General features: G+C 48.7%; 1 protein-coding gene across 1 annotated transcript in view; it reads left to right on the top strand.

Annotated features, from left to right (window-relative positions):
- Nucleotides 1-832: 832 nt before the first annotated feature.
- LOC119437287 (putative ferric-chelate reductase 1) overlaps nt 833-25,760 on the top strand; it is a 67,307-nt gene continuing 42,379 nt past the window's right edge. Inside the window, exon 1 of the mRNA XM_037704345.2 lies at nt 833-1,305. Coding sequence (XP_037560273.1) covers nt 1,071-1,305 — 235 coding nt within the window. The 5' untranslated portion in view covers nt 833-1,070. The remainder of the gene's footprint in view (nt 1,306-25,760) is intronic.

The following is a 25,760-nucleotide window of genomic DNA, read 5'->3' as shown; positions in this document are numbered from 1 at the left end:
TTGTTCACCTACGAGTTCATTTTCCTTCTGAATAACAGAACTGGAGACAAACTACAGCGCTACACAGAGAGCTGTAGCCTACACTGACCGTCGCACCAACAGATACCGCAGTCAACACAAAGCCACACGAGCACTCGATCATCCAGCGCCCCTGTCCTTGCAGGCCAAGCCTATATTTTGATTATCTCTCTGCTTCTTTGCTTCACTGTATTTTTCTCTAACGTCCTCTGCCGTTCTTGGCAAGGCCCGACTCGTGACTTGCTCGGGACATTTCCTTTCAGGTTCCACGTAGTGTCCTTAAAGAATCGGTGGATGTAGTTGCGTATGACTGCCGGTGGGAACAGGAACGAAAAAGAGAACCACAGAAACTAGTTTCTCGAAAGCGGTGGCCGGCCGGAGGGCATCGCCGACGGCCGGGCGACGAGACTTTTCTTCGCAAGGGCGTGTGCCCCGCACGCCGCCAGCGACGAGAGGTGACCACCGCGCGAGCACCACCGCTAGCGGCTAGCGGAACGCCGCCGTAGCCGGCCGTATACTGCAGCGGTGGAAAGCGGGCCTAGCCGAGCGAGAGAGTGCATGAATGGGGGAGGGATACGCGAGGGGATTTATGCAGCGCAAGGCAGCGGCGAAAGCCGCCGCCACCGCCGCGCTTGAAAAGGGAAACCAGCGTTGCTCCAGAAGTGACGGAAGAAGGTGGAGCGGGAGAGGGCAGTAGCCAGACACCCAACGGGGAGGCTCACTTTCGGAGAGGAAAAAACAGAGAGTGTGACCGAGAGAGGCGTGCGTGTGTGTGTGTGTGTGTGTGTGTGTGGATTCGGTCTCCCCTTGCCCTTTCTTCCGTCAGCCCGGCCAGCGCGGGACGGCCAGCATCCCGAGCAGTCCAGGAACGAACCATCGTCGCGAGCAGAAGCAGGATTTGGCGCGTCTTTCTCCGAAAGTCTGTGAGCGAGTGCCGCGATCGCCGAACTGACAAAAAAAAGGCCAACTCGGCACCCTCGGATTTTTTCGTCTGCGACCGTCATCCTCGGCGTCAATCGTTCTCCGTCCCGCCGGTTGTATACCATACAGCGATGAAGAACCGCGGTGTCTGCTCGTCGCTGGCCTGCGCGCCCCTGGCCCTGCTCCTGGCGACGGTGGTCTCGCAGTGGAACGCCGAGGCGTTCCCGCAGGGTGGTCCTGCCGAGTCTTGTGACTCGATGCTGCCCCGGCACGTCTACACGGCGCCCAAGCCGGCGCACGAATCTCCCTACACGTTCGTGGCTTCTGCCAACCGTTTCTCCTTCCAGAACGTCGACGGCATCCAGGGTGAGAGCCGTTGTTGCGTCGGTGATACTGGCCGCGCAACGCTGAAAATGTGTCGCTTTTGTCACCTCGCTTTTGTCACGTTAACCAAACCACACGTTTGCTCGGTGGTGCTACAACATCGAAAGCTTGTACGGCCGCCGATGTTTTTCTTTTTATTTTATTTCTCGTTTCAATACATGTTGCAATTGTATTTAAGCTTTCTGGTGAAGCCAACTCGATTCAACAGTGACATCAGAAAGGCTGGTTTGTTATCTGCCAATGATTTCCTGAGCCTCCTGTCACAATGTCTGTGAAGCACAGGTGTAAGGCTTGTCCTGAACTTCGGGAAGTTATAAGCACAGGTGAAATAGATAAGGGAGCCGGAAAAGCGAGTCTGACTCAGAAGATTGCATCTGTACATATCTGCGTAGGACCACTATTGGACCAATACTGGCAAGAAAATTGGCCAATATCGGACCAATAACGTCCACGCGGCTCAGGGAAGCTGCGGTCATAATGTCTGTACCATTTGTCATCAACTTATGGATTTAGTGTTGATGTCAACGTGATACTGTATTCATTACTCCGTTTCACGCAGATTCAATGTTTTCTACTTCTCCCGAGTTACATTACTCAAGGCTAAATCTTTGCATTAGAAGACGAAGATCAGCTTAGTTTGTCAAATACATTTTCATCCTTCAGTTAATGTGGCAAAAAAAAAGAAACGACAAAGACGGGACATGGTCCTCTCAATGCCCCTGTCCCGTCGTGTTTGTCTTCGTCATTTCATCAGCGCCACAGTTCCTAGCGCGATGTTAATAACACTCGCGACCAGTAATAAACTCTCGTCTTCATAAGTTCTATAGTGAATGTTGCATAATTTGCGCCGCACTATGAGTTGACTGCCGCTTTGTTTCATGTAAGACATATATACCTCGTTTTTCACTTGCTGTAACTGTGCACACGCTGTCGCCGTCAAACGTTTTCGCGGCATACAATGCATTCATCACAACTTTTCGTGTACAACTAGCACCGCCGTTTAATTGCAACCATCCTAGTGGTGAGCATCCAGCTGATTTAAAATTCTAACCGTCGTTCTCTCAGCGCCCTCGGGTCTCCTGCTACCGTGCAGCATTAAACCATCAGACTGACAGAAAATGAACCATCGCAACTTCCATGCCAAAAAGCTACTCTTTCACTCTGTGATCAGTGTTGTTCTGTGTGGTATCCTAAAGCTGAGAGAGACAACCGCAAGGGTATATAGGTTTTGTGCACCCTCTACGGACAATAATAACGTTCCTCGTATTCTTTTCCGATACAATGAAGCTTCAAAATGCATTGCCGTGTAACTTTCTTTCTTCTTATTGTTCTTCGGTAGCAGGGCTTTTCATGTTTGCGCAAGTTCTATAGCGCCAACTAACTCGATCCCGTACAAATGTACTATGGTGTTGGGCTGCTGAGCACGAGGTCGCGGGATCTAATCCCGGCCACGGTGGCCGCATTTCGATGGGGGCGAAATGCGAAAACACCCGTGTACTTAGATTTAGGTGCACGTTAAAGAACCCCAGGTGGTCCAAATTTTCGGAGTCCCCCACTTCGGCGTGCCTCATAATCAGATCGTGGTTTTGGCACGTAAAACCCCATAATTAATTAATTACGTACAAATGTGTCGGAAAGTTCGGTCCGTCCGTACGACACATGAAATTTCAAAACTGACCGAATTCGCAAAGCTTTTCATTCGTAAGACCACTTTTTTTTTTAAACCGCCATCGTTAATATGTTCGACACCACCATTGGCTGGTACCTGTTCTTACGAACAGTTTCAGCATGAGAATCATTTTGTGTATACAGACTCTGATAAGTTTCGTGATCGCTCGACGCCGCACGGTGCGTGTCTCGCGCTGCAACGAGACAGCGTGAAGAGGAAATTGTGGACAGGTTTAGCGTACCGCTACCGCCTCGACCAGTTTTACGTGTTCTAGGTAAGGCAATGTAAGGTTCATGCGCGGGCGAAGCCGATCTAGCGTGCTCGAAGCTGACAGGGGGCACTTGCATGCTGGTGGAATACGGAGTTTCCTACAAAAATAACCAGAGGGAACTATGACGCCACGATGGTTTAGCTACTATGATGGTTAGTGCTTGGATTTGTCTAATCTTCATGCTTGTGGCTTGAGACGTTCCTGTGGATTTGCTTACTACGCTTTATCTTTCTAAATTTCAAGCTGTTGCGTATAGTTTTCTGAACATTGTAGCAAATCCATGTGAATGGCAAAACCCGTGCTGGCTGAATCGCCGTATAGTTGCAGTTATCGTGTAGACACTATAGAGCGCCAGTACATTTCGCAGGAAACTCTATTATGGCTGGCGGTAATGGTTAAGTGATAGCGCTTTGCGGCAACACTCTACTATCGTGCTATGATGTCAATGTTAACATGCGAACACTTGTTTGTCACTACTTCTCTGGACTGCTCTGTTCACAGTATTTTATTTCGAACCACTGGGTTCGTACTATAGGTGCAGACATATGAAGGATTTGATTACACGAGCAAAAAACGCGGAAGGCCATCTTTTGGTGTCCTTTCTCCCGTGGCCGACTATGGTAACGCGCGGGTGGTCGCGGGGAGTGTTGCTCTCAAATGGGGAGGGGGGGCAACTGTATACCCACTTCGTTATGAACAATGGAGCGAGCCTGTCGCCGGAAACATTACACTTCCGAAAGGCACTAAAAATTCGAGAATACGTGTTGTTGTTTTTTTTTTTTTTTCACGCGTTTATGTGGGTAACCCGGAAACGCTATTTTAATGTTGCGAGGCCGGTGGCTGGTATACTTTACAGACTATATAATATACGTTCATTATATTTTCTGCGAATGGCTTGCGCGCGTGCAAAATAGAACGACTCGTGACCAGAATATTGGCTTTCACTTACACGCAATGCCTTCCTGCGCTGAATGAGAGGTCAGTGGGACTGGATGCTGAAAACTGGATATATATAGTGAATGGGGCCAAGATGCTAGGCTCTGAGGAATAAAAGGAAAGCGTCTTTCTTACGGAAATACGCTTAAATTTGATTGTTGGTTTTCTTGCAGGTAAATACCAGTTGGCAGCTAAACAGGCTTCCTTACCATTCAATGAGTGACCCATGGGCCTCCTCGAGGTTGCACAGACATGCTTCTAAAACGTGCGGAAACAGGCATCAACAAACAAACAAAAGCTCATCAAAATAACGGGCCACCCATGGGGGACGTCACTTTCGAGAATACTACTTTCCGCAGAACCTATCTTACACCCGATATCTTTGCTGTTATACATCCTTCTCCTGGGAAAGAGGGGGTAGATGGGGTTTCACAAGCTCGTCGTAGGCAAACGAACTATAGGCGTATCGTGGGCCGTTCGCCTAAAGGCGGGCGAGGAACACTTATCACCGCTTTCTCCTGTTATTTTAAAGCACGGGCAATGACGCTACCTGCAGGTCGCGTAGGTTTAACTTTTAAAAGGCGCCCACAATAGAAAAAAAAAACACTTCTGAAAACTCCCGCCTTTCACTGTGCGCGCAATGTAAGAAGGTAGACGAGAGGGAGATTTTGCGTAAGAGTCCCGCCCTGACAAGCTTATAACTTTCCTCCATGGGGGACTTTATCGGTGAATTGCCTCGAGCTTTCCGACTGTAAACCAAGCGGCTCAGACGTAATCGGCCCGTTTTGTTAAGAGCCCGACTCTTCGCCTGGTGTGGTGCTTGTAAGCATTTCACATCCTAATTGTGATCGAAATCCCCCATTGAGAATGTACGCAGTGCCCATAGTGCATTTAGCCTATGACTGCGCCACCAGAACCCGCAGGGAAAAAAAAGAAAGAAAGAAAAAACCTAGAAGAGGAAGAATCCTCGCATGTAAAGCAGGCTAATGACCACGCAGTATAGAATGTATAGTCAAACCATTGTTACGAATGGACGCCCCATTACTTGTAGGATATCGGCCTTCGGGAACCACTTTTCTTTTTTTCTTTCTTTCTTTTTTGCTTTGTTGATGTTGGGCCATAACCCCTCCTGCACCTGCTATCTTGTGAGGCGTCGTCAAAATAGAGGCCTCGATAACGTCGTCACTTGTCACAGGAAAGCGGCTATGCAGGTGATAAATGTTGCAGCACTTGTTCATGCGAGTGAGTATTTACAACGATTTCGTTCTTAGAGATATATTTTTACCGTGGCCTATACCTTAGCCCTCAACCCCGTTGGTTGTCTTTGATTGGTCGGTGCTGACTTACGAAACGTTGTGCCGTTTCGTAAGAACAAACGGCTTTCAAAACCCGGGCGCTAATACGCTTTCTGTGCGTCGATAATCCATTCATGGATGCAAATATACTGTAAGGTTCTTGTGGTATAGCTGAGAGGTATAAATATCAATTCCCACCATAGGTGGAAATAACTATACCGTCTGATAGTGCAGTGTGCATTCTGGTGCATAAATCGCCTCCATTATCCGCCTCAATATGGGAGGCACGACTATACAAAAGATGCCAAATGATATGGATCGGCCAGCACATTCATTGATACGTTCTTCACACGGTGCTTCGTGCAGTCATATAATCTGCGGATGAAGCCACTGCGCGGATTTTTCAGTGTACTCGTAAAAAAACGCCGAGCCGCGATACCATGCCCGCATGTTTTACGGCCTGCCCAGTTCTAAACGTCAAAGAGCTAGTGGTGCAGAGCCGTTGCGTGCCCATTGTTAAAAATAACGACCATTGCATATTTATCGTAAAGTGCGATACATTGCGTATATCGCTGGTAAATATTGGCGCGAAATTTAATGCCGGGTCAAATAGGAAGCCAGACACGTTTCTATATCCATACTGAAAGTAGTTTTCTGGCTTGATGATTTGAACACTCGATGAGTATAACCTTCTGGCTTGATGAGTATAACCCGCCGAGAATCGGCCACGAGGGTTTTGCCCTTACGTACAGTGTATTACAGTAATCTTGCGCGTATACTCCCGGCGCTTGGTGTTACCCGGTTTAAATCATTCAAGGCATGCTTCGCAAACTTCTTCCTAACTGCCTGTTGTAAGTTTGCTGTAGCACTCAAGACGCGTACTCCCCTAAGATCGCAAATGTTGTGCCTGGCTGTGCTTCCTGCCGGCCGTAACGTGGTCCATAAGGACAGAATTTATTCGCCGTCAACGTCCACTTCCCAGACATGGCTGTGGACGTATTCGCTGCTTCCATGCACCGCGAGCCACTTCCGCAACAGCCGCGCATGCCGCCTGAGTGAACAAAGGTGTCAGATGAAACGGTAGCGAGCGGCAAGCTCGCATTTTGTTTAAGTTCGTTTGAATACCGCAGGCATGCGACACATATACGCCTTATCACCACCTGCGGATGCCGGTGGCAGCAGTAGGCATAACAGCCCTGCTGGATATCGATTCGCGAGGATAGCGAGCTCGCTCGAGGCGACCGATAAGACCGGTATGCAATTTGCCACCACCCGCGATGGGTTGCGCATTTCAATGGGTTACTTTCGAAAGTATGAGTTTAAAACACGATCGCGATGGCAATGATGCATACAACGGCGGTCTAACAGAAAGCTCGACAAGTCCGAATCTCGGATCCCGTCGAGCTTGTATGCATTGCATCCACAAAGCGCAGCAGGGAGCCTCCTTGTGTCATCGCTGTCTGCTTGCTCGTTGAGGCTGAAGAATTTCGCTACTAGTGTTTGAAATCAGTGCGCCGCCTGCGACTGCGGTCTGTTGCCCTTCCGCGAGAGAGCTCGGCGAGGAAAAGCCGGACAGATCGAGCGCGTAGTCTGATTCAAGGGAAAGATGGGCCGCTTGCGTGCGTGGTTGTGCTTGATGCAGTGCTGACGGCCACCTGTTTCCGCGGGCGCTAACAGCCGCGGAGGGAAAACGGACCGCGAGTCTGTAGCGGGACTGCATGCGGTGTATATATATATAGCTTACTTGCCTTCCTTGCCCTCTTGTTGGCTTACTTGCGTGCTTGTGCCTATTTAGTTGGTTTTCTTTTCCTGTGTAAAAAGGTGAAGCTAATGCCCGGGAGAGATCTCTATGAATGCCTTTCGGACAAAGCACGCTGACGTCGTTGACGCTTGCATGCATCGGGAATGAGCTATATCTCGCTCGCCGCGTGCACAGGGCTTTGCGGGGCCTTCCCAAACAGGTGGCCAGACGGTAAAACAAACACGCCGAAACGGACAAACAAAAATCCTATCTCGAAGTCTAACGCACGAGACGCGTTGGGCCGTCAAGCGTTTCGGGGGTCGACAGGACGCGACGACGCATATATATATATATATATATATATATATATATATATATATATATATATATACACCCGATGGAAACGTCCTCTGTCGGTTCGGCTGGCGGCCGAAGTTGTCGTTCCCTCGGCGCGACACCGCGTTTTCGTTTTTTTTTTTTTTTTTTTTTTTTGCACCCTCCCTTCGTGTCGCCGCGTGCAACTGCCCGCCCCGCTGTCGCAAAGTTCCTCGTGTACGCGCCTCTGTCCGTCGCGTTTGTAAGACGTGTGCTCTATGCACGAGCGCTATGCGTCATGGAACGAAGCGATCCCTTCGCGTGATTCCTGCGCATGCACCCGGCCTCGCAGTGCTCCCATTCCGTGCAAACGCTTGGCGTGCCCGGCGCAGCTCGACGCTGTTGTCTCTCTGGCCGTGACGGAAAAATCGTGCGCGCGGCCGCGGGTATGCAGCGGCGGCGGCAGCTCATTTGCGCGTGCCTTTCGCTTGACGCGTGAGATGGGACGCCTTGCGGTGGTGGTGGCGACGGCGGCGGGGAAAGCGTGCCGCATGGAAAACACATTTCGCCGTCCCAACTGGAAGGAAGACGGATTCGCGCAGCCCTCGAGAAACGAGGAGGAAGGCTCGATGAGAAACGGAAAGCATCCTGTTGTCAGCGTGCTCTGCCTGCGACGGCGGAAGAAAAGAAAGAAGTAGAACGACAAGGAGAACGTTGCACGGTGCTGCATGGTAAATCGCAGTTGGTTGTATGTTTCGCAGGAGATTGTCGTCAATGTGGCGCGACTAACTGGGAGTTGACAGATTGCGAGAGGGCTGCAGGGCAACGACTATTACGGGTGACGTATTTCTGAAATATGTACCTTCCGCGAGATATATAACCCGGCGACACTGTGCGCATTGGAGACGGGAAAGCAGGCTGGCAGCACGCCAAAAGTGCATGTCGCAAGGCGTTGGCTTTGGGCTTCTCGGTTAGCTCGCCTACTGAAAACACTGCTGTCACACGCAGTCTGTCAAAGTGACAAGCAGTCCCACACACAGAGACGTACAACTAGCAAACCAAGTAGCCCAAGAGCCAACGCCCAGATTGTCTTAAATAGTTTCTTCTTCGCTCCTTTTAGACTTTTCTCTTACCTTCGGTGCACCTCTTCCCAGCACAGGTTATTAGCCCAGCGGAGATTTATATCCTTTCGTTATATCTCTGGCTTCGATCCTGCGATTGTGCGACAGAAATTTTTACTTTATGGTTTTCAAACACGAGAGTCCATATTGGTACTTTGAAAGATGAGCATCAATATACATTACCCACAGCTTCAAATTGGCAATTGAGTAACAAGACACGAGAAAACAAGAAACTGTCAGTTCTCCGTCACAGTGCTCAGACGCCTTCGCTCCCTGACTTACGGGGGACAAAGAGCGTTCACTCCACTGCCTTTAGAAGGTATTGAAAGCCTTAGCTATTGCTTATTCTTAGATCCTTCAGTGCTTGAAGAATATACTTATGATATAAGTGTATGCTAAGTTTCGTTCTCCACATGCTTTTCGGTGCATTCTCACATACTCGCTGGCGGAAAAAGGCATTCAAGCGCTATATAGTACTATTCATGAAGTGCATGCCGTGTTCAACGGCCTGAGTGACCGTTTATAGTCGTCCTGTGCAATCTCTCCCCCGCGGTGAAGCAGTGCTCACTCTCTTCCTCTTTCTATTGCCTCTTTCTCTTACCCCCAGTGTAGGGTAGCAAACCGCACGCTCGTCTGGTTGCCCTCCTTGCCTTTCCTCTCCTCGCTTTCCCTCTCTCTCTCTCGCTGCAGTACAGTTTGGCCCCGTCGTAATTACTTACTTTCGTAATAAGATATGGCAGTGCCAATCGATACGCACCTCCCTCGTTTCCCTCAGACTGCCTTTTTTTGTGTTTCGCTTTTTCTCGCCGTCGCGACCTCGCGCTGTTCGAGCTCAGGTATAACGTTCGACGGCGCATGCTCGCAGCTGTCGACCCCTACCCCTCCGGCCGTCAGGACCCCCATCGCTCGATCACCTCGCGACAACGCGTTAATTCCGCGCAACACGCTCGCCCATTAGCGGGTCGACAGCGGCATTTGGTGCCCGCGCGGTTCTCCATAACGAGGACAGCAGCGCGTGCGTCCAAGATCGTAATCGAATTGGCGTTCCTGTCCCATTTGCCGCCAGCGTTCGAGCGTTGGCGGCGCGCGGCTTTGCCGTCGCGGCACAATCAATTGGGCCTCGTTGTTGTCCGCGCGCGCACGAGGGCACGCTCGGCGTTTATTATTTTCTTTAATTGAACCTTCACGCGCGTCAGTGCTCCGCTCGACGGAAAAAATGTCGCTGCCACAGACATTACCCGCGTCGTCCTTCGAGAGGACATGCAAATCCCACACGCGCGCATACCTTAACGGAAGTCTTGTTGCTTAACGGCTTCGTATAGTTGAGTGCATATCGACAAGGCGCGAACATGTTCAGAGAGCAACGAAAAAAACAAAAAAAAAAAACGTGTAGGTGGTGGAGAGGGCGACGGAGAAGTACTATAGACGAATGCAGTCTTTTTTCGCTGGTATAAATGTGGCCTCGGGATATGGATAAATGTCTGCAACGATATAAACGCGTGGACATGAATATGCCCTCGGGGAGCAGTATATATCTCGCACCTTCGCACTGCACGAACGAGCAGCGCGTGCGCCTCCGGAGGCAATGCTTGCGAGTGGAAGGACTGGAACAGAAACAAAAAAAAAAAAAAAACTAAAGCTGGGGAGAGAGAAAGAAGAGAAGTAATGCACTGCTGACCTCACGAATTAACTCTCGCACACCTTCGGGGTATCCATTACATTGCTCGGCAGATAACGATCCGATGGACGGCGCGCGGCCGAACCATATATGCGCGTTTACGCGCTGCAACCCGAGAAGGCCACGCACGCGGCGTCGCCGAGCGCTCGAGCGCCAGGAGCGAAAGCGCAGCCATTCGGCGTGGACAGGAAAGGTGAAATCTCTATCGGGACTGCCTCCCCTCCTTCAGTGCTGAGCGCGCGCCGAAACGCGAGATTCGCAGCAGATTGAAAAGTGCGCTTGCGCATGTGCGCGCGTGCGTTTGTCCGTGCGCGCCTGTGTGTGCGTGCGTGTGCGCATGCGCGTTTGCGCGCCTATATCTCTGCGCATGTTTGTATTTGCGCGCGCGCACGCGCGCTGGAATGGGCACACACAGGACTCTTGTCTGTAGGGTAGCCACCGTTCGCCTATTCTTTCAGGCCACCTGCCAGATAAATGCGTTCCACGCCGTCTGTCAGATAAATGGAGTGACGGAAGCGTGAAGTCGCTGATTTGGAAAAAAACGAGAAAAAAAATATAGGGAGGAAAACGCGAGCGAAAGAGCGGAGAATGAAACAAGGCTCGAGGAGGAGGAAGAAAGAGTGGCAGCTGAAAGCGTGCTGGGGGAGGGGGCTCGAAGATATTTTTTCTTTTCTTCTGCGTCCTCATATCGGAATGCATCGCTTTCTTCGCAGCTTGAAACAAACGGTAGCCATTAGGGGAGGCATAGCACCGGCGATCGCGCAGCGCGCACCACTCGGAATTGCCTCGCCCGAGAGTCGATTGTTTGCGGCGATACCCCGTCTTTCGGTGCGGCGCCTCCGTGCGTATATGCACTACAGTCTTGATAGTTCGTTGATTGGCTCTGCAGCCGACGGCGCTTTCATACACGTGGTACGGCTGCGGCTTGTACCGGCTCGTTGAACTTAAATTTGCATAGGTGGGGCGTAGTTGTCTTTTCAGTTGGTGTTTTTTGCTTTCATTTCTTTATTCGTTTATTTCTATTATTCTTTTGTCGTTTTGTTTTCTACATTTCTTTCTTTCTTTCTTTCTTTTAACGGAAACGCAGCAGGTATCAGGTGCTTACATTCCGCGTACCACTGAAGTAAGTGTTGGTTACTTGAATGAATGCACATTTGATTTAGACTCCCCAATTATAGCATCTGGCTGTGGAAATAAATAGATTGTATTTTTCTGCTTACAACACGGGAATAACAAGGGAATTGAATGAAATTGAATTGACCGGTAACGGTGACCGTCCTCATCAGAAGGCATACTTCCAGGGGTTCACTAATCGTAAACTTTTTGAGAAAGTAATGGGGATACGACTATGTCGCCAATATATCGAGAATGTGTTATAACCTTAACGCGCGCTTTATTCATCAATTGAAAAGCTCAACCACCATGTGAACGCGAGCACAAAATCTTATAGCACACGGCAGCCGAGAAATATCACCACCGCATTTCGTAAACTGCTCACGTGCTGCAACGATTTCACACCGGTGTTATAAAACAGACCAAAAGTTTCCAACAAGCGGCGGAAAGTCAATGCTTGTTTTAAAATATGCCTGATCACAACACGCAGGAATATCAAGCGATATCGTTTTGAGGCCAGTATTCCTCCAGCGAACGATTTACATGTACCGCTTTATTAAAATAAATAATTAATCATTTATTAATTAATAAGAGGGAGGGGAGGTGCTTTACGCTAAAGCCTATACGCAGTATTGACAGGCATGTTTAGCTAAGTCTACTGCGAACTGCCTAGCTGTAGTCGCTTAGGTAGCAGTATAGATGGCTAAGCGCTCAATTCGAAGCTATTTGCTCTTTGCGGCCTTAGCAGCCGCCAAACAGTTTTCCCGTGGTAGCGCGGCTGAGCCTCCTGAAAATTGACGTCGCCGTAAAAGCTTACAGCGCTGGCGTAAACATGCCAAAAGTTCAAGCGGCACACCCTGTGACTCGAGCAGTGGTGTAAGCTCGTCTTTTTGCGAATTGCTTCATTGCGAGTTTGCCTATTGACCCTTTTCGCGGAGCAGTTTGTTTTACAGAAACCAGATGGCGCTCACGGCGGCGCGCCATACCTCTCCTCAGCGACCGCGCACGAATACGAAACCATTACCGCTTCTACCTTGCTTCTGTGCAATCAGCTGTCGGAAATGCAACTGTGTTTTCGCTAACGCACTGTGCTCCAATCATGCTAGATTGAATCATGTGATTTGAAGACGTGTGCAGTAGTTGGCTTCAAAAATGGTGACTGGCATGTTAAGGAATGGAATGAATCTGTGTGGCTCAAGTTCGCGGACCGCTGCTGCAACTGTCCGAATGTGTTACCGGCACTTCGAGATATACGGCTTTCCTTGAAGATACAGAAATTTGCTCATCCGCCTGCGTTGTATCGCTAACCTTCAAAGAAAGGGCTTCAGCCCCGGAACGTCGGCAAGTGTGAGTACCACTCGTTAAAACAATGACAAAGAGAGTAGTGTCGCTTCCTGTCATAGTAAGTTTCGCGCACGTTATCTATACACATCTTACGCCCACTCTATCGCCGACGTATCAAGAATAAGTGAATGGGCGCACACTTGAATATATGTGCACTATATACGCACCATAAATGACGGACTACACCGATGGTGCACGAATGGTCGACGAATGGTTTCGTGATGGTCCACAAGAGTAAGCGAGTTACTAGCGGTAATATATATTTGCTACAAGATATTACAATGTACAAAACAGCTACGTTTCAAGCCTCGTGCGCAGCAAGAACAAATCTATCGGAACTGAGCACACCCGCGAGCGATTAGGGCGAAAATAATCAGATAGTGGCCGCACCGAGTCAGAAATTGACAAGCCGCTGCTTCAAAATATTTGCCAAATAAAGAACAAAGAGCAAAACACGCTAATCATGATTCAATTCATGAGCGGAATGTTTGGATAGCTTGGAATACATATTTAAGCCCGCTATTAGAGCAAGCACCATATATGCTACTTGCGCCATTTGGACATAGCTTAATCAGATCCGAAAGCGCTTTTGCATGTTTTCTGAAGCTGTGATCAAAGCTTCGTGTCGTCCACCCAGTCACCGTCTACGATATCTCCCGAAACAGAGGTTTGCTAAGCCGCGCCGGAGTCATACACTCCCATTGTAAACAAGGAGGTAACGGAGGCAGTTAAGGCAAGCAATGGACGCGTCACCACGTGATCAAACATGGCAGCGCCCACGGGATCGCCGCGAAAAGGGTCAATATATGAACTATGTGTGTGTGCGCGCCACCCATGATCAGGCGACAGCGTAATTGGCAGCTTCTAGGCTCTTGTAATAATAGGATTCGTGCCGGGCCTTCCTCTCTTACACAGCGCGGTAAATTTTGCCTCTCGAATAAAATTGCTTCATCAAACCGACGCCGTTTTTGTAAGGCGTGCTTCACTGTGCAAAATGCTTTTTTTTTAGCGTCTTTCTTTCTCCTAATTTTGGGTACCCTTTCTTCTTCCTTAGTACAGGATAGCCAACCGGGCATTCATTCCCGTTAATTTGTCTGCCTGTCGACCCCTATTTCTCTCTCTCTCTCTCTCTCTCTCTCTCTCTCTCAGTTCCCTGAAGTATATATAGGCTCTGTCTAGGAGATTACTTTCTTTCGAAGCTTCCCCGTTTCGTAAAATTTGAAGGTTAATTGAGCGTTGGAAGGTTGGTTTGAAAGTTGAGACACAGAGAACTGAAAGATGAGCAAATATCCAGGGACCGAAGTAAGAATGCTTTTCATTCATCAGTACGTTTTGCCATTGGCCGGCGTCTTCACTAATAATATGTCCGGCATTATGATTGCCTGGCACTTGCTCCCACAAACAATTCTAGCGTAAGAGCGTTTCGTAAATACGAGCCAAGATTCTTTCCAGATATCACCCCCCGTAAACTTTCGACGCCAACGACAAAAAAAAATAATAATTTGGCCGTTTTAGGAATAACTGTGCAGACTTCAGAAATGTACTGTTTACCGTCTTCATCCCAGCCCTGCCGCCCACGCGCCTTCACGCCCACTGAGCCGCACGGCAACACTTTTCCCTCTCGTCGCTTGTAGAACACCCCTGCTTTATACTTCACGCTTCGACTCACGAAAGTGGCTCGACTCGCAATACTCGGGTGAAAGCATGTGCCGAGTAGTGCGCTGGGCCGAGACAAGCGCACGCGCTATATCTGCCTCTGCGGTATCGTACCTGCCTGTCTTCATTTTTTTTTTTTTTTGCGTATACTGCGTCTTTCTTTTTTTCTTTTTTACTTCTTCTTCCTTTTCCCTTGTCGAATACCGCGCGTGCCACCCTCTCGCACGCGTTCGGCCTTTCCGGGCAGTCGACGCACAATATCTCGACGCCGTGTCGCACGCCGGCGCGCGCTGCCGTCTTTCTTGTCTTCCCGGAAATGTCGGTTTTTGCTAAAGTTTTCGAGCAGCAGCGAGAACCAGGTTGGAATAGAGAGCGAGAAAAAAAAAGTGCAATTCTTTTTCTTTTTTTTTCTGTACCTCGTAGCGCTATTTTCTTTTATTTCCATTCTATCGTGTCCATTTCCTCGTGCCGACCGATGTGTCGTGCAGCGTTTTAGGATTAAAAAGAAAAAAAAATCTCCTTCTCTATAGCCCTGCCCCAAATAGCCATAGACAGCCGGGCTCCGCAGATTGGAGGCGAGAGAAGACGACGGCGATCGCACTAAGTGCTTCCGCACGGCTGGGTTTTTAAAGAACGAGCGAAGATCTTTATTATAGTCGATATCAGGCTTAGAGTTGGGGAGCTTCGCCCATTTCGCTGGCTTACTGGCTGACCAGCAGCGGAAGAAGAATAAATTCAGTAATAAAAGTAAAATTGCACAGTAACAGTTTGCAAGCAGAGGCGCACTACGCCATCAAGCCGGATGCCTTTATGGGCGAGGTAGCTTCGCAATCCTCTTCTTTTGTTTTTGTTTTCTTTTAACTGTTCTCGGCGTTTTGGTGGATGCGGACTGCTCCTATTCTCTTAGTTTCGTGAAGATCAATCAGTCACTCAAGGAATCCCAGGAGGCCTAAATTATCCAACACCACGGCATCTCTCACTGCCCGTGTGTTGCCTTCTTAATAATAATGATACTACTACTACTGCTACTACTACTACTACTACTACTACTACTACTACTACTACTACTACTACTACTACTACTACTACTAATTATTATTATTATTATTATTATTATTATTATTATTATTATTATTACTTTCATTATTCTCACTTGCATCAGTACCAAGACTACCAGGTTGTTCCTTGGCACGTTAATAAATTAACTGATTGATTGACTGATTGATTGATCGATTGATTATTACTACTACTGCTAATCATGTAAACATATCCAAACACCATAAAGAAAAAGGAAAGGGGCGCCACGCCCACCCGCCTGAAGAGCGAAGAATAAGATAGAGCGAGAATGAGAAGAAGGTGACAACAGAGGGGAAAAAGCAGAGGATGGCACCACCAGAACAGCGTTGACACTCAAACAATCCATCATTTGAAGAGGAAGCAAGCGCAGCGCTTTAAGCGTATACAGTCCACGCATAACTCATATTTGCACACCGCGGAACACAATCATAATACAATACAGATCGCGTGTTGCGCAGGCACCACCTGTGCAGTTAACAGACGCATAGTTGGAGCTTATAGACAACTTGCGCATAGGGTTCAAATATAGCACATTGCACTGCGCTATACTATACAGTGTACCATACAGTGTATACGTATACTGTATAATGTACACGCCGAGTTGCGCCGAGTAGTGGCTACGCAACCGCTGTGAACAGTCTGCCACAAAAATTTGCGACGCAAGAGTTACGCGAGAAAGAGCTTCCGCACAGCCTGGACACATAGCCTTCAACGCAAAGTAACAATATGTGGTATTTTTTACCACCTACACAGCTATCCATTAAATTAGAAGCGCCATGCTTTGACAGAGCCAAAATTCACAGTGGCCGTGGAAAGCGTGTCCCATACGCTTTCGGGGCCGTCTGTGCACCCTGCGCTATAATGAAAAGGAACGCATTCAATCTGCGCTCAAAAAAGAAAAAAAAAGAAAAGCGATTCTTGGGAACGCCCAAGTCATTAATATGGTAAACTTAAATATACATAGTCAAAGTCTCGTTCACCTATACCTAATACATAGTGTTCTAGCGCTGAATGACTATTCACTCCTCATTCCTCGCAGTGCTGAATAGAGCGGGCAATCGGTCATTGTCCGAACAAAAAGTTATAGGCCAGTGCTTCCAAAGTAACTCCGCACAGAAGGCTGTATTTGCGCTTCTCGAGTTGCCGAGGTCTATACGGGCCTACACGAGAGACTGTAACAACGCCGCCTGCTACCGCTGTATGACGCACGTTGTTTGCTTCGTTCGCACTCCTCTCTCTTTCTATTCCCTTTCCCCCGTGCAGGGTAGCCAACCAGAACTGCCTCAGCTGGCTAAACCTCCCCACTTTTCTACACTTCCTTTCTCTCTGTCTGTCTCAACGCAAACATGGCGTTCCCCTTCATCTTGGCGCAGGCTTTCGAGCAAACAATATTCAGAGTGAGCGCGGGTTTTTCTGGAAAAGCGGAGCAGGCGCGGACCGAGTGGCGTATACCAACGTGCTAAGTAGGCCGTATCAAAGAGTTACATCGAAGAGAAGAGGCGGACGGGGATCGAATGCACCTCTCTCGTTCTCGCTCGCGATACAATCAATCCGGAATGGTATACACACACCTGCCGACTCTTGCTGTTGGCAGCTGCGGCGGGGTCCAAAAAGTTAGGAAATGGGCAGGAAGAAAACACAGAAATAAAATGCATATAGATAAGGCAATGCGAACGCACTGAACGGGACTTGCCGCGGAGAGACGGTGTATGAGTTATTGCGTTCGCGAAATCTGGAAGGCTGAAAGGGGTTGCCGACCGGAGTGCGTGTCCTCGTCAGTGCTGCTTTCTTTTTTTTTTTATGCCAAGGCATTATATGCCCTATTACGCGAAAATCCGGCGTCAATCGTCGGCGGCATGGCCGAGTACGGTACCAAAATGGCCGACGGCGCAAATAAAAAATGCTCGGATTAACGTCAAATTTCTCAGGGAGGTTCCGGTAAACAAATTAAATAAATGGTTCTGAAATGAAAATTTGGTACTTTTTGGACTGGCTGGGAGTCGAACCCGGGCCGCCAGGGTGCGTGATGAGCACGCTTTCCCGACACCACGGCAGTGCCACGGTTCTGGTTGATTCAAATTGTCTCTGTGCGTGCGTCATTGCAGACGTCACGTCGCAGCCATCATGGCTGACTAAAGGTTTCGCCAAAGGGACTATAATGTTTTCGCATTGCCACACGTAAGCAGTCTTAAGTGTCTCTGCTGAATTCCTGCATTTTCTTTTCTAGCTTTTTTTTTTTTACATTTATTGTGTTGCAGGGTTGCTTAGCTATAAGAGAAAACGAAAGAATAGGGATTTTTCGGGGAAAGACAGCAGAGCGTGGCTTGATTTTCCGCATCGAGCTTCAGAAAAATTATAAGAACACCAAATGAGCTTCTCTGATTGTAAAACACATACCAAGGGCATAACAACAAATATAAAACAACAAAGTAAGATCATGCCCAGCAAACGAACGCCACTTTACGTAAGTGTAAGAAAATGGTGAGGCTGGGCCAGCCAGCTGAGTTCGGCCTCTTCCCTCCATCAATTCCGCACTAAGTCGTCACGAAAAATTCAATGTGCTTGTGTTTATTTTCTGTTGTAATTATTGATAGACGTTCTGTTGAGATAGAAAAAGAATATCATGCAAGATGGGCACTTTAAACTGAAGAAAGAAATTTAGCATTACCCCCCCCCCCTTTCTTCTTTCTTTTCTTTTTTTTTTTGTGATGGATTGGTATGTAGGATCGTCTATATAATTTCTATGCATTTAGGTGTGAAGGGAGCGAGAGAGGAAGGCAGGGAGGTCAACCAGACGAGCGTCCGCTTTGCTACCCATACTAGGGGTAAGAGAAAGTGGAAATGGAAAAAGGAAAAAAAAGAGGGAAACAATAAGATAATGAGCACTGAGCGCACACAGCACAGCATGACTACAATTGGTCACGGAGGCCGGTGTTACTCAAAAACTGCAGTATCACACGACTTACAGCATTTTGCGCCGTCGGCGGATGTGGTCAGAGTCCAAGAACTTTCGTTTCAGAAAATAGAGTCCAGCCGCCTTAGTGCGGTCTGTAAGGAGATGCACTGGACGTCGTATTGAGGGCAAGAGCACTGCAGGTGTTCCATGGTTTCTTCGGAATTACAGGTGTCACACGTTGGTGCATCCGCCATTCCAAAACGGAAAGACTATGCATTCGTAAACGTCACACCAAGCCATAGGCGGTAGAGCAGTGTTGCATCGCCGCGGGAGAGGCTAGTTTGCACTTGCAGCCGTAACAAAGGGTCCGGGGTCCGTAGCCAGCAATTAGATACGTTCGGACAGCTCCAGAAAGGTTGTTGTCGTTGTGCAGGCAAGCAAACGAAGTTATTTTGCAGCGTCCGTTCCTGCCAGTGGAAGCGAAATAGTCTGGGTGCCTCCGTGGGCAGACCGAGCAGCCTTGTCGGTAAGGTCGTCGCAGACGCTGCCACAATGACCCGGAAGTCACTGAGCGATGAAATCGCGCCCTTTTTCCAGAGCATAATGGTTACGTTTTCTCATTTCACATATCATCTGCTCATACTTACTGTGACGTACAGCACATTTGACGTTCTGAAGAACAGCTTTTGAGTCACAGAACTCGACCCAGTTCTGTGCTAGCTGGTCGGTGACACACTTGGATCAATGACATAGTTTGGTGTGAAGCATTGCAAGAAGACAATGGCGCATTCTTCGAATGGTTAACGCCTATAACGGCAAAGAACCTCTTAATCAGTATGAAAATAATTAACAGTCATAACGAAGATGGTTATAATAAAGCTTTAAAGCTTTACTAAAGAGTGGATGACTCGCCAGCCTACCCTTTGTTGGCCGGCGAGTCATAAGCTTTTAGGTTGGGGAAACAAAATATGTCGGCAGTGCCAGCCAAATCGTGCCAGTCACGTGGTCACGTTTTCCAACGACCCTCAGCGACAATGCACGGGGATCGCGGCAACTGTCCGTGTGAGAAAAAGAAGACAAAATACATATCGCCGCAAAAAAAGCAAAAAAAAAGGCAACGCAGAGTCACCGAGGGAGAGAAGGAAGTGTTGCGGCATTCGCACAGTGAGTCAGTCGTAAATGGAGCGAAATCGAACCACTTTATCAGAAGCGAGATTCCGCAGAAATGACGCCACGCAGCTATAAGTAGCCCCATTCTCATGCGCTCGCTTCGATTGAATCTTGAGCTCCGTGGTCCATTCTACGCATGTCGTTCGCTGGCGACCTCGATCTAGACAACGTGAAAAAAAGAATGCTTTATTTCCGACTGCCACGGTGCGCTACATAACGATGACTCCCCCTCCACTCGAAATAAGAATATAAGGAACGGAAAAGATTATTTTAGGCTTCCTGGGTGTGCCGTAATTCTGAGCGTTTTCTTACGCCGAAGCTTCTTCATTGGTTCTTTGGTGGCCTCGTTGTGTAATTCGAGACAAAAACGCGGGAAAAAAAAGTTGTGCGAAAGGAGGCCTCAAGCGTTTCCCAGCTCACGCTTCTGCGTGACTTTAACTTTACCGACAAGTGGCAAATGCGTCTAGCGTCCCGGAAAGAAGTGTTCAGACGGTGCGAATGCCGGCGCAGACTATACCGTACACTGACTTCGCTAGAAGCAGCAACGCCGGTATACCAACAGCCGTCCAGAAATGTAAACATCCCAGGGCTCGGAGAGCATTTTCAGCGCTGTACGAGACAGTACGCATATAGCACCCACCGGTTATACTGTATATGTGCCCCGGCGTATATGATAAACGCGAGAGGCCCCTCGATTAACACCTTTAACCACCGGTAGCGGGAATACCGGGGGCGCCCTGCTCATCCTCTGCGCGTATGTATACATCACTCTCGTCGTCGCTTCTCTAAGGTTTTCTTTCCTTTACTAACCTAGTTTCGTTTTCTTGAGAGCAAGGGGAGTCATTCCGGAGCAGTCATTACAGCTGATCCTAGACTAACCCCCCGCCGTGGCGCTCGTCTTCCCGCCGCCGCCTGGTTCCATTCGTTTTTCTCATGCCTTATTGCTCGTTTCCTGACCCGCTTTCCCGCTCGGAGCGTCGAGCTTCTGGATGGAAGCGCTTTTATTTTAGATTTTTACAATGACCGGCTCGCGAGTAGCACGAGCGGTTACGGCAGGAAAACAGACAGAGGAAAAAGAAGGGAAAAAAAAAATGGCATCGCGGCGGAAAGCGAACGCGTTGAGGTGGTTGAAAGGAATTGGGGGGAGGGGGGGGGCGGCTAGAAAATAATAAAAAGGCGCCTTTCTCCGTCCTGGTGGCTCCTGTCCCGAAACGCCGGGCAAAAGAGCATAAACGACAAAGCACAAGAAATGTGGGCAGCGAGAAGGGGCGATAACGCGTTGCTCTACGCGCTGCTGCAGGCGCACTCACCGCAGACACACTATTGCTGCTGCTACTGCTGCGGATGAGGATGGGGAGACCGAGCAAGTTAGTTTATGGCACTCCATGCCCGGAAAGTGGCGCGAACTGTCATTAGAAATTCGGAGGGGGGTGGGTGAACAAGTCGGGCTTCGTTCGCGCTTTACCCGGTGCGTGGTATTTAGCCGGCCACGCGTCGGAGCGGAAGTTGTAAAAAGAAAAGAAAAAAAAAAAAGCGGTTTCAGGAAGCTGCGCTAGTTCTAGACGTTAATGCATGTACGCCTCTCGTTTTTTTGTTTCCTTGCTTTCTTTGTTTTCCTTTGGAGCAATTGTTAGAAGGATGGTGCAACTTTTCTTTCCCAAAACTGAGGGAAGTTTGTACACAAACTTCACTCCGTGCTTGTGAATGAAGTGATATGCGAGTGAAAAGGTCAGGGGGGATTGTTAAGCCTCCTTTACAGTTTTTTTTTTTTCTGTCTGTCTGTCAGGACATCATCAGCTGGGACAATACGGAACGGGAAAACTGAGACGCTCACTGACAGAAAGAAAATAAGTCGAGCGAAAGACTGCTATAGGTTAACGACAGTGGGTTCCGCTGGAGTGTACCATGTAGGGGTAATAATAATGAAACATTGAGATGACCTACAACACTCAATCACTTTATCGTGTAGCATCTCCACTATGTACTACAGCGCTTCGTCATGGTCACTATAGATTTGGAAGCCTAAAAACCGTTACGCATTTTGTAGAGAAGGCGCTGTGCGCGGCTGCACGTCTTGCTGCCAAAGGCCAGGCTCCATTGCGGAAGTCGCAATTGGAATCTGATTTTGGCCGCTGATGTAACTCGCGGTTATGACTGATGCGCTTGCCTCGGTCAATTGCTGCTCCCAGCGAGGTAAAACCTACAAACGCCGTCCATCGTTAACAAGAGCGCGGGGTTTTTAGATCTTGCGGTGACTTGTGAGAGCATACCTAACCGATATCTATTCCCGCACGGATCTACTGACTAAATGTGATTTAACGCCACTTCAAGAGGCAAACCTCGCGTTACTTTTACGGGGCCCCACTCAACGGTGAACCTTCTCAGTCGGTATTCGAGACCACGGTCCAAACATTACCAAAGCACCGCAGCCCTTCGATATGCACGTGCCAAAACTTCGCACGGTTTGCTTGACAGCGGTAGAACAAGATCATTGTTCTACCACTGTTGATCACTTCAAACTTCCACCTTCCTGTGAACCTTTCTCTTGTTTGTATTACTACCAACTTTTGTTCGACAAACAAGCTCAGCTCACCCATATATTGACTTCACGTGTGGCATACCGCCAGGTCCTTTGGCAATCGCGATGTCAGAAGTCACAGCACCGCACGTTTCTGTCTATTCGCATTGCGTATAAATAAGTAGCACCTGTGTCCACAAAACTTCTCTTATATACGTAAGAGCGCTTCCTCATTGGCCGGTGTTCTGTCACATGCCACTCTTGACTACGATCGGAGTGATAACGGCAAGATCGCCGCGGCGACGGCACTTACAAACGATGGGCTGAATTCACAAAGCTTTTCGTTCACAAGTGCTCTCCGATAGCTTTTTTCTGAACATGCTCCCAAGTATTTAGGCGGCTCGTCGCGGAGAACACAGCCCTTACCCGCCTATACATCAGCGACATACCCGCAACAAAGTGCATAAAACGGCAATGAATGAAATAGTAAAAAGTATGTACGGGGCCGGACTACCCAATTCCACGTGGGAGAACAGTTTCTCTCGCCTTCGGCGACGTCGCATCGACTAGGAAGAACAAAGCAAGAACACGCAAGAGAAAACGAGCTGTAGCGATTCCAAAGTAGCGAGGAGGGAGCAAACAGGGCGCGAATGAGTGCAGGCGGGGGTGAATGAATGGCGGAAGAGCGCCAGCGGGCGGCTTCTAAAGTGGCTCGTTGTTTCGGCCGATCAGCCGTGACGCCCGCATTTGCCCACGCGCGACTGACGGCTTCCTGTGCGTCTATAGTGTCTCGCGGCCAGTGCGCGTGCGTGTGTGCGTTGGCGCGCGGCGCTACGGCGGTGCACGGCCTGCAGCAACAGGTGCCGTCGCGACGGTGTCTCCCACGGGAGCCGCCCATTTTCACGCATCACTTGTAACCGGTGGACCGACACGCGAGCCCACCGAACTTGCTGCAGATTGCGCTCCGGGAGAACACGCAGACTTGGAGCACTGCCAGGGCATCGAATTGAGGCCGCTTTTAATAAGTAATCATAGGGAGGGACGCGGGCAGGCGTAATAGTGATGTGTGTCGCTGTGGAGTGACGGCTTGGTATACCTATTATAGAGATTCTCCCTATAAGAATACGGGGCTACCTGAGAGAGAGAGAGAGAGACAGGCCTGTGTATTTTGACTCTTCGCTGTTCTCGGCATTTTAAGGGTGATGAAGGGTGAGGATAGCGCGCGCGTACCGTATAAGTCGTAAGCAATGCGTGCCACTTTGAGCGTGTATACAATTATGTATTGCCATCGCAGCAACCCTTATGACCAGCAACTCCTATATGACAAGGCCATCAGTGTCACACTTTCAATTGCTGCAGCATCTACGCTAAGTGCGATATTATTTGACGAGGAGAGCACAACTTTAGCCATAGTTTCACAAATGTAAAACCGCATTAAAGAAATACAGACCATTATGATTATACCATATCTACTATAGATCGTATTCCTGCAATTTTCTGTGTTGTGTAATCTCCATATAGACAGATTTTTATGGCGCAATCGAAAGCGATCTCAGTTTAACTTAGTATAATGTTCCAAAAATAATTCGCTCGCGGGCTATAGTTCGTACATTTCTTTCAGTAGGCGTTCGGCCGATGCGATTCGGCAAACGGCGGGCAATGCGATACTGTGGCGCCGCTGAGACCACGCGTACTGGCCGGCTAAGAGATAACAGCGGCGCACACATGCATCGGTGAAACTGCATGAGCAAGAGGGTCTCTCGAGAGCCTTCTCGACAAAACAAGATTTGTATCTTGAGAGATGCTGAAAAACTCCATCACGACTACCAACGTCGATGATCATGAGCAACCGTCGTGCATATGGAAGCTGCACTACGCTGCACACGCTAGCACAACGCGAAAGACGAAGCACGTAACTGACACACTAATACAACGCGCAAGACAAAGCACGTAACTGAATCGTCACCGAGTCAAATCAGCGCGTACAGCGCGTCGTAATTGCAGCCTCCGCGATCAACTTCAGAAACATTTTCAGAGCTAATTGCGGAGGCCACGCTCCGCTGTGCTGAGTACGGTGAACGCCACCTAGGTGGCGTTGGTAGTGCTTCTTGATGCCAGCGTCCCTTCGAATGCTGGCATCGAGGCGTCGTAGTGCTGAGACCACCGAAGCGTTCACTGTCGGTGCGCGTTAGTGTCATAATGCAGTACTTCTCTTTTCTGCTCGTAGGCGGCGGCACCGCCCCGAGCAAGAGCGCGGGTACACGGAGGAGTGTTAGATATATAAGGCGCGTCTGTGTAGCCCTCTGCAAATGCGTTTGTGGCGCAATGGGTTAAACGCTCGGCGATCTATCGTCGCGGACCGAGAGGTCGTGGGTTCGATTTCCAAATTTTGCATGTTTGTGGAACTTTTTCTTCTGGTTTCTTTCTTTGTATTATGTTCTATGACGTATTTCCGTGACGGAAATGACGTATGACGTATTTCCGTGACGGAAATACGTCAGTGAAGTCTTGGTGGACCCCGGCATAAAACACTTTCGTGTTAAAAATGGTTTTCTTTGGCAATCATATTCGATCTCACGTTGCTTGCAATGGCCCGATGTCCAGAGCCTGGATAATGTAACGATCGTATTGCAAAGCTATTTCTTCCCGCGCTTCGTCAGTGGCCCGAGCATGTGCCCCGCCCGCGTTATCACCATGGTCGGCGGGGCGTCAGTGGTAGACGATAAGAAAGGAATGCTTACACATTCCGCCAGCCCAGGTATACGATGAAAATAATTCTGTCTGGTATAATTTAAGAATGCCTTTCGACCGATTCTATTCGGTCAGTGAACAGCCATCCCCTGGTGCAGATACACATTCATTTTGGCAAATAACCAGTCAGAAATGTTGCGTGTTCTTTTCGCCCCCTTCATGAATCATGCCACCCACGCTGTTTCATTTAGTACGATGCACTGTAACTATACCATCTAATTAAGCCATGCCGGGATCGAAATTTCACACTGTACGGTTATTGCGCGACATACATATACTGCATGCATTGCGCGGGCATAAGGCACAGCTGCAGTGCGTGCAGCATACATTTCACGGACGAGACTGGTCAATCGTCACGTGCATTGATCTTTTGTTTCCCAAGCGAAGAAAGACGCGTTCAATTTCTTGATCGAGTAAAACTTTTTTTCACCTTCAGGCAGATTAATTTACGTTCTACCACTAAATTTGGGCCGCGTTCCGCTCGAAACTAAATAGCATGCATTAATCCATGCCTCCGAGTGGTATAAGCCAAGCTTGCACGTAAAATAAAAGAGGGCACCTACAGAGTTAACGGTGCACTGCGGGAATCACTGGGAGAGGAATAAGTTTTTTTTTTATTTTATAAATGAGAATTAACCGTTGACTTAGCAATAACCGGTTATCTGAGCGATTACCGTCTACCTTTGTATAGCTAGTAGAGCTGTAGGTGGTTGTGTACGAAGGAGAAATGAACTGTAGAAAAAAGTACAACGTAAATGTCAGCACAATTCACGTCAACGCACGTCACGCCCTACATGTATAAGGTATGCGCACTGTGAGAAATATGTGTGTCATCTACATCGCTCGCAATGTGCAACCCATTCTCACGAATATGCAGAGCGCCTGC

This window comes from Dermacentor silvarum, chromosome 1 (genome assembly GCF_013339745.2).
Source record: "Dermacentor silvarum isolate Dsil-2018 chromosome 1, BIME_Dsil_1.4, whole genome shotgun sequence".
NCBI lineage: Eukaryota > Metazoa > Arthropoda > Arachnida > Ixodida > Ixodidae > Dermacentor > Dermacentor silvarum.
The sequence above is the reverse complement of the archived record's forward strand: the minus strand, read 5'-3'. Positions and strand labels throughout refer to the sequence as shown.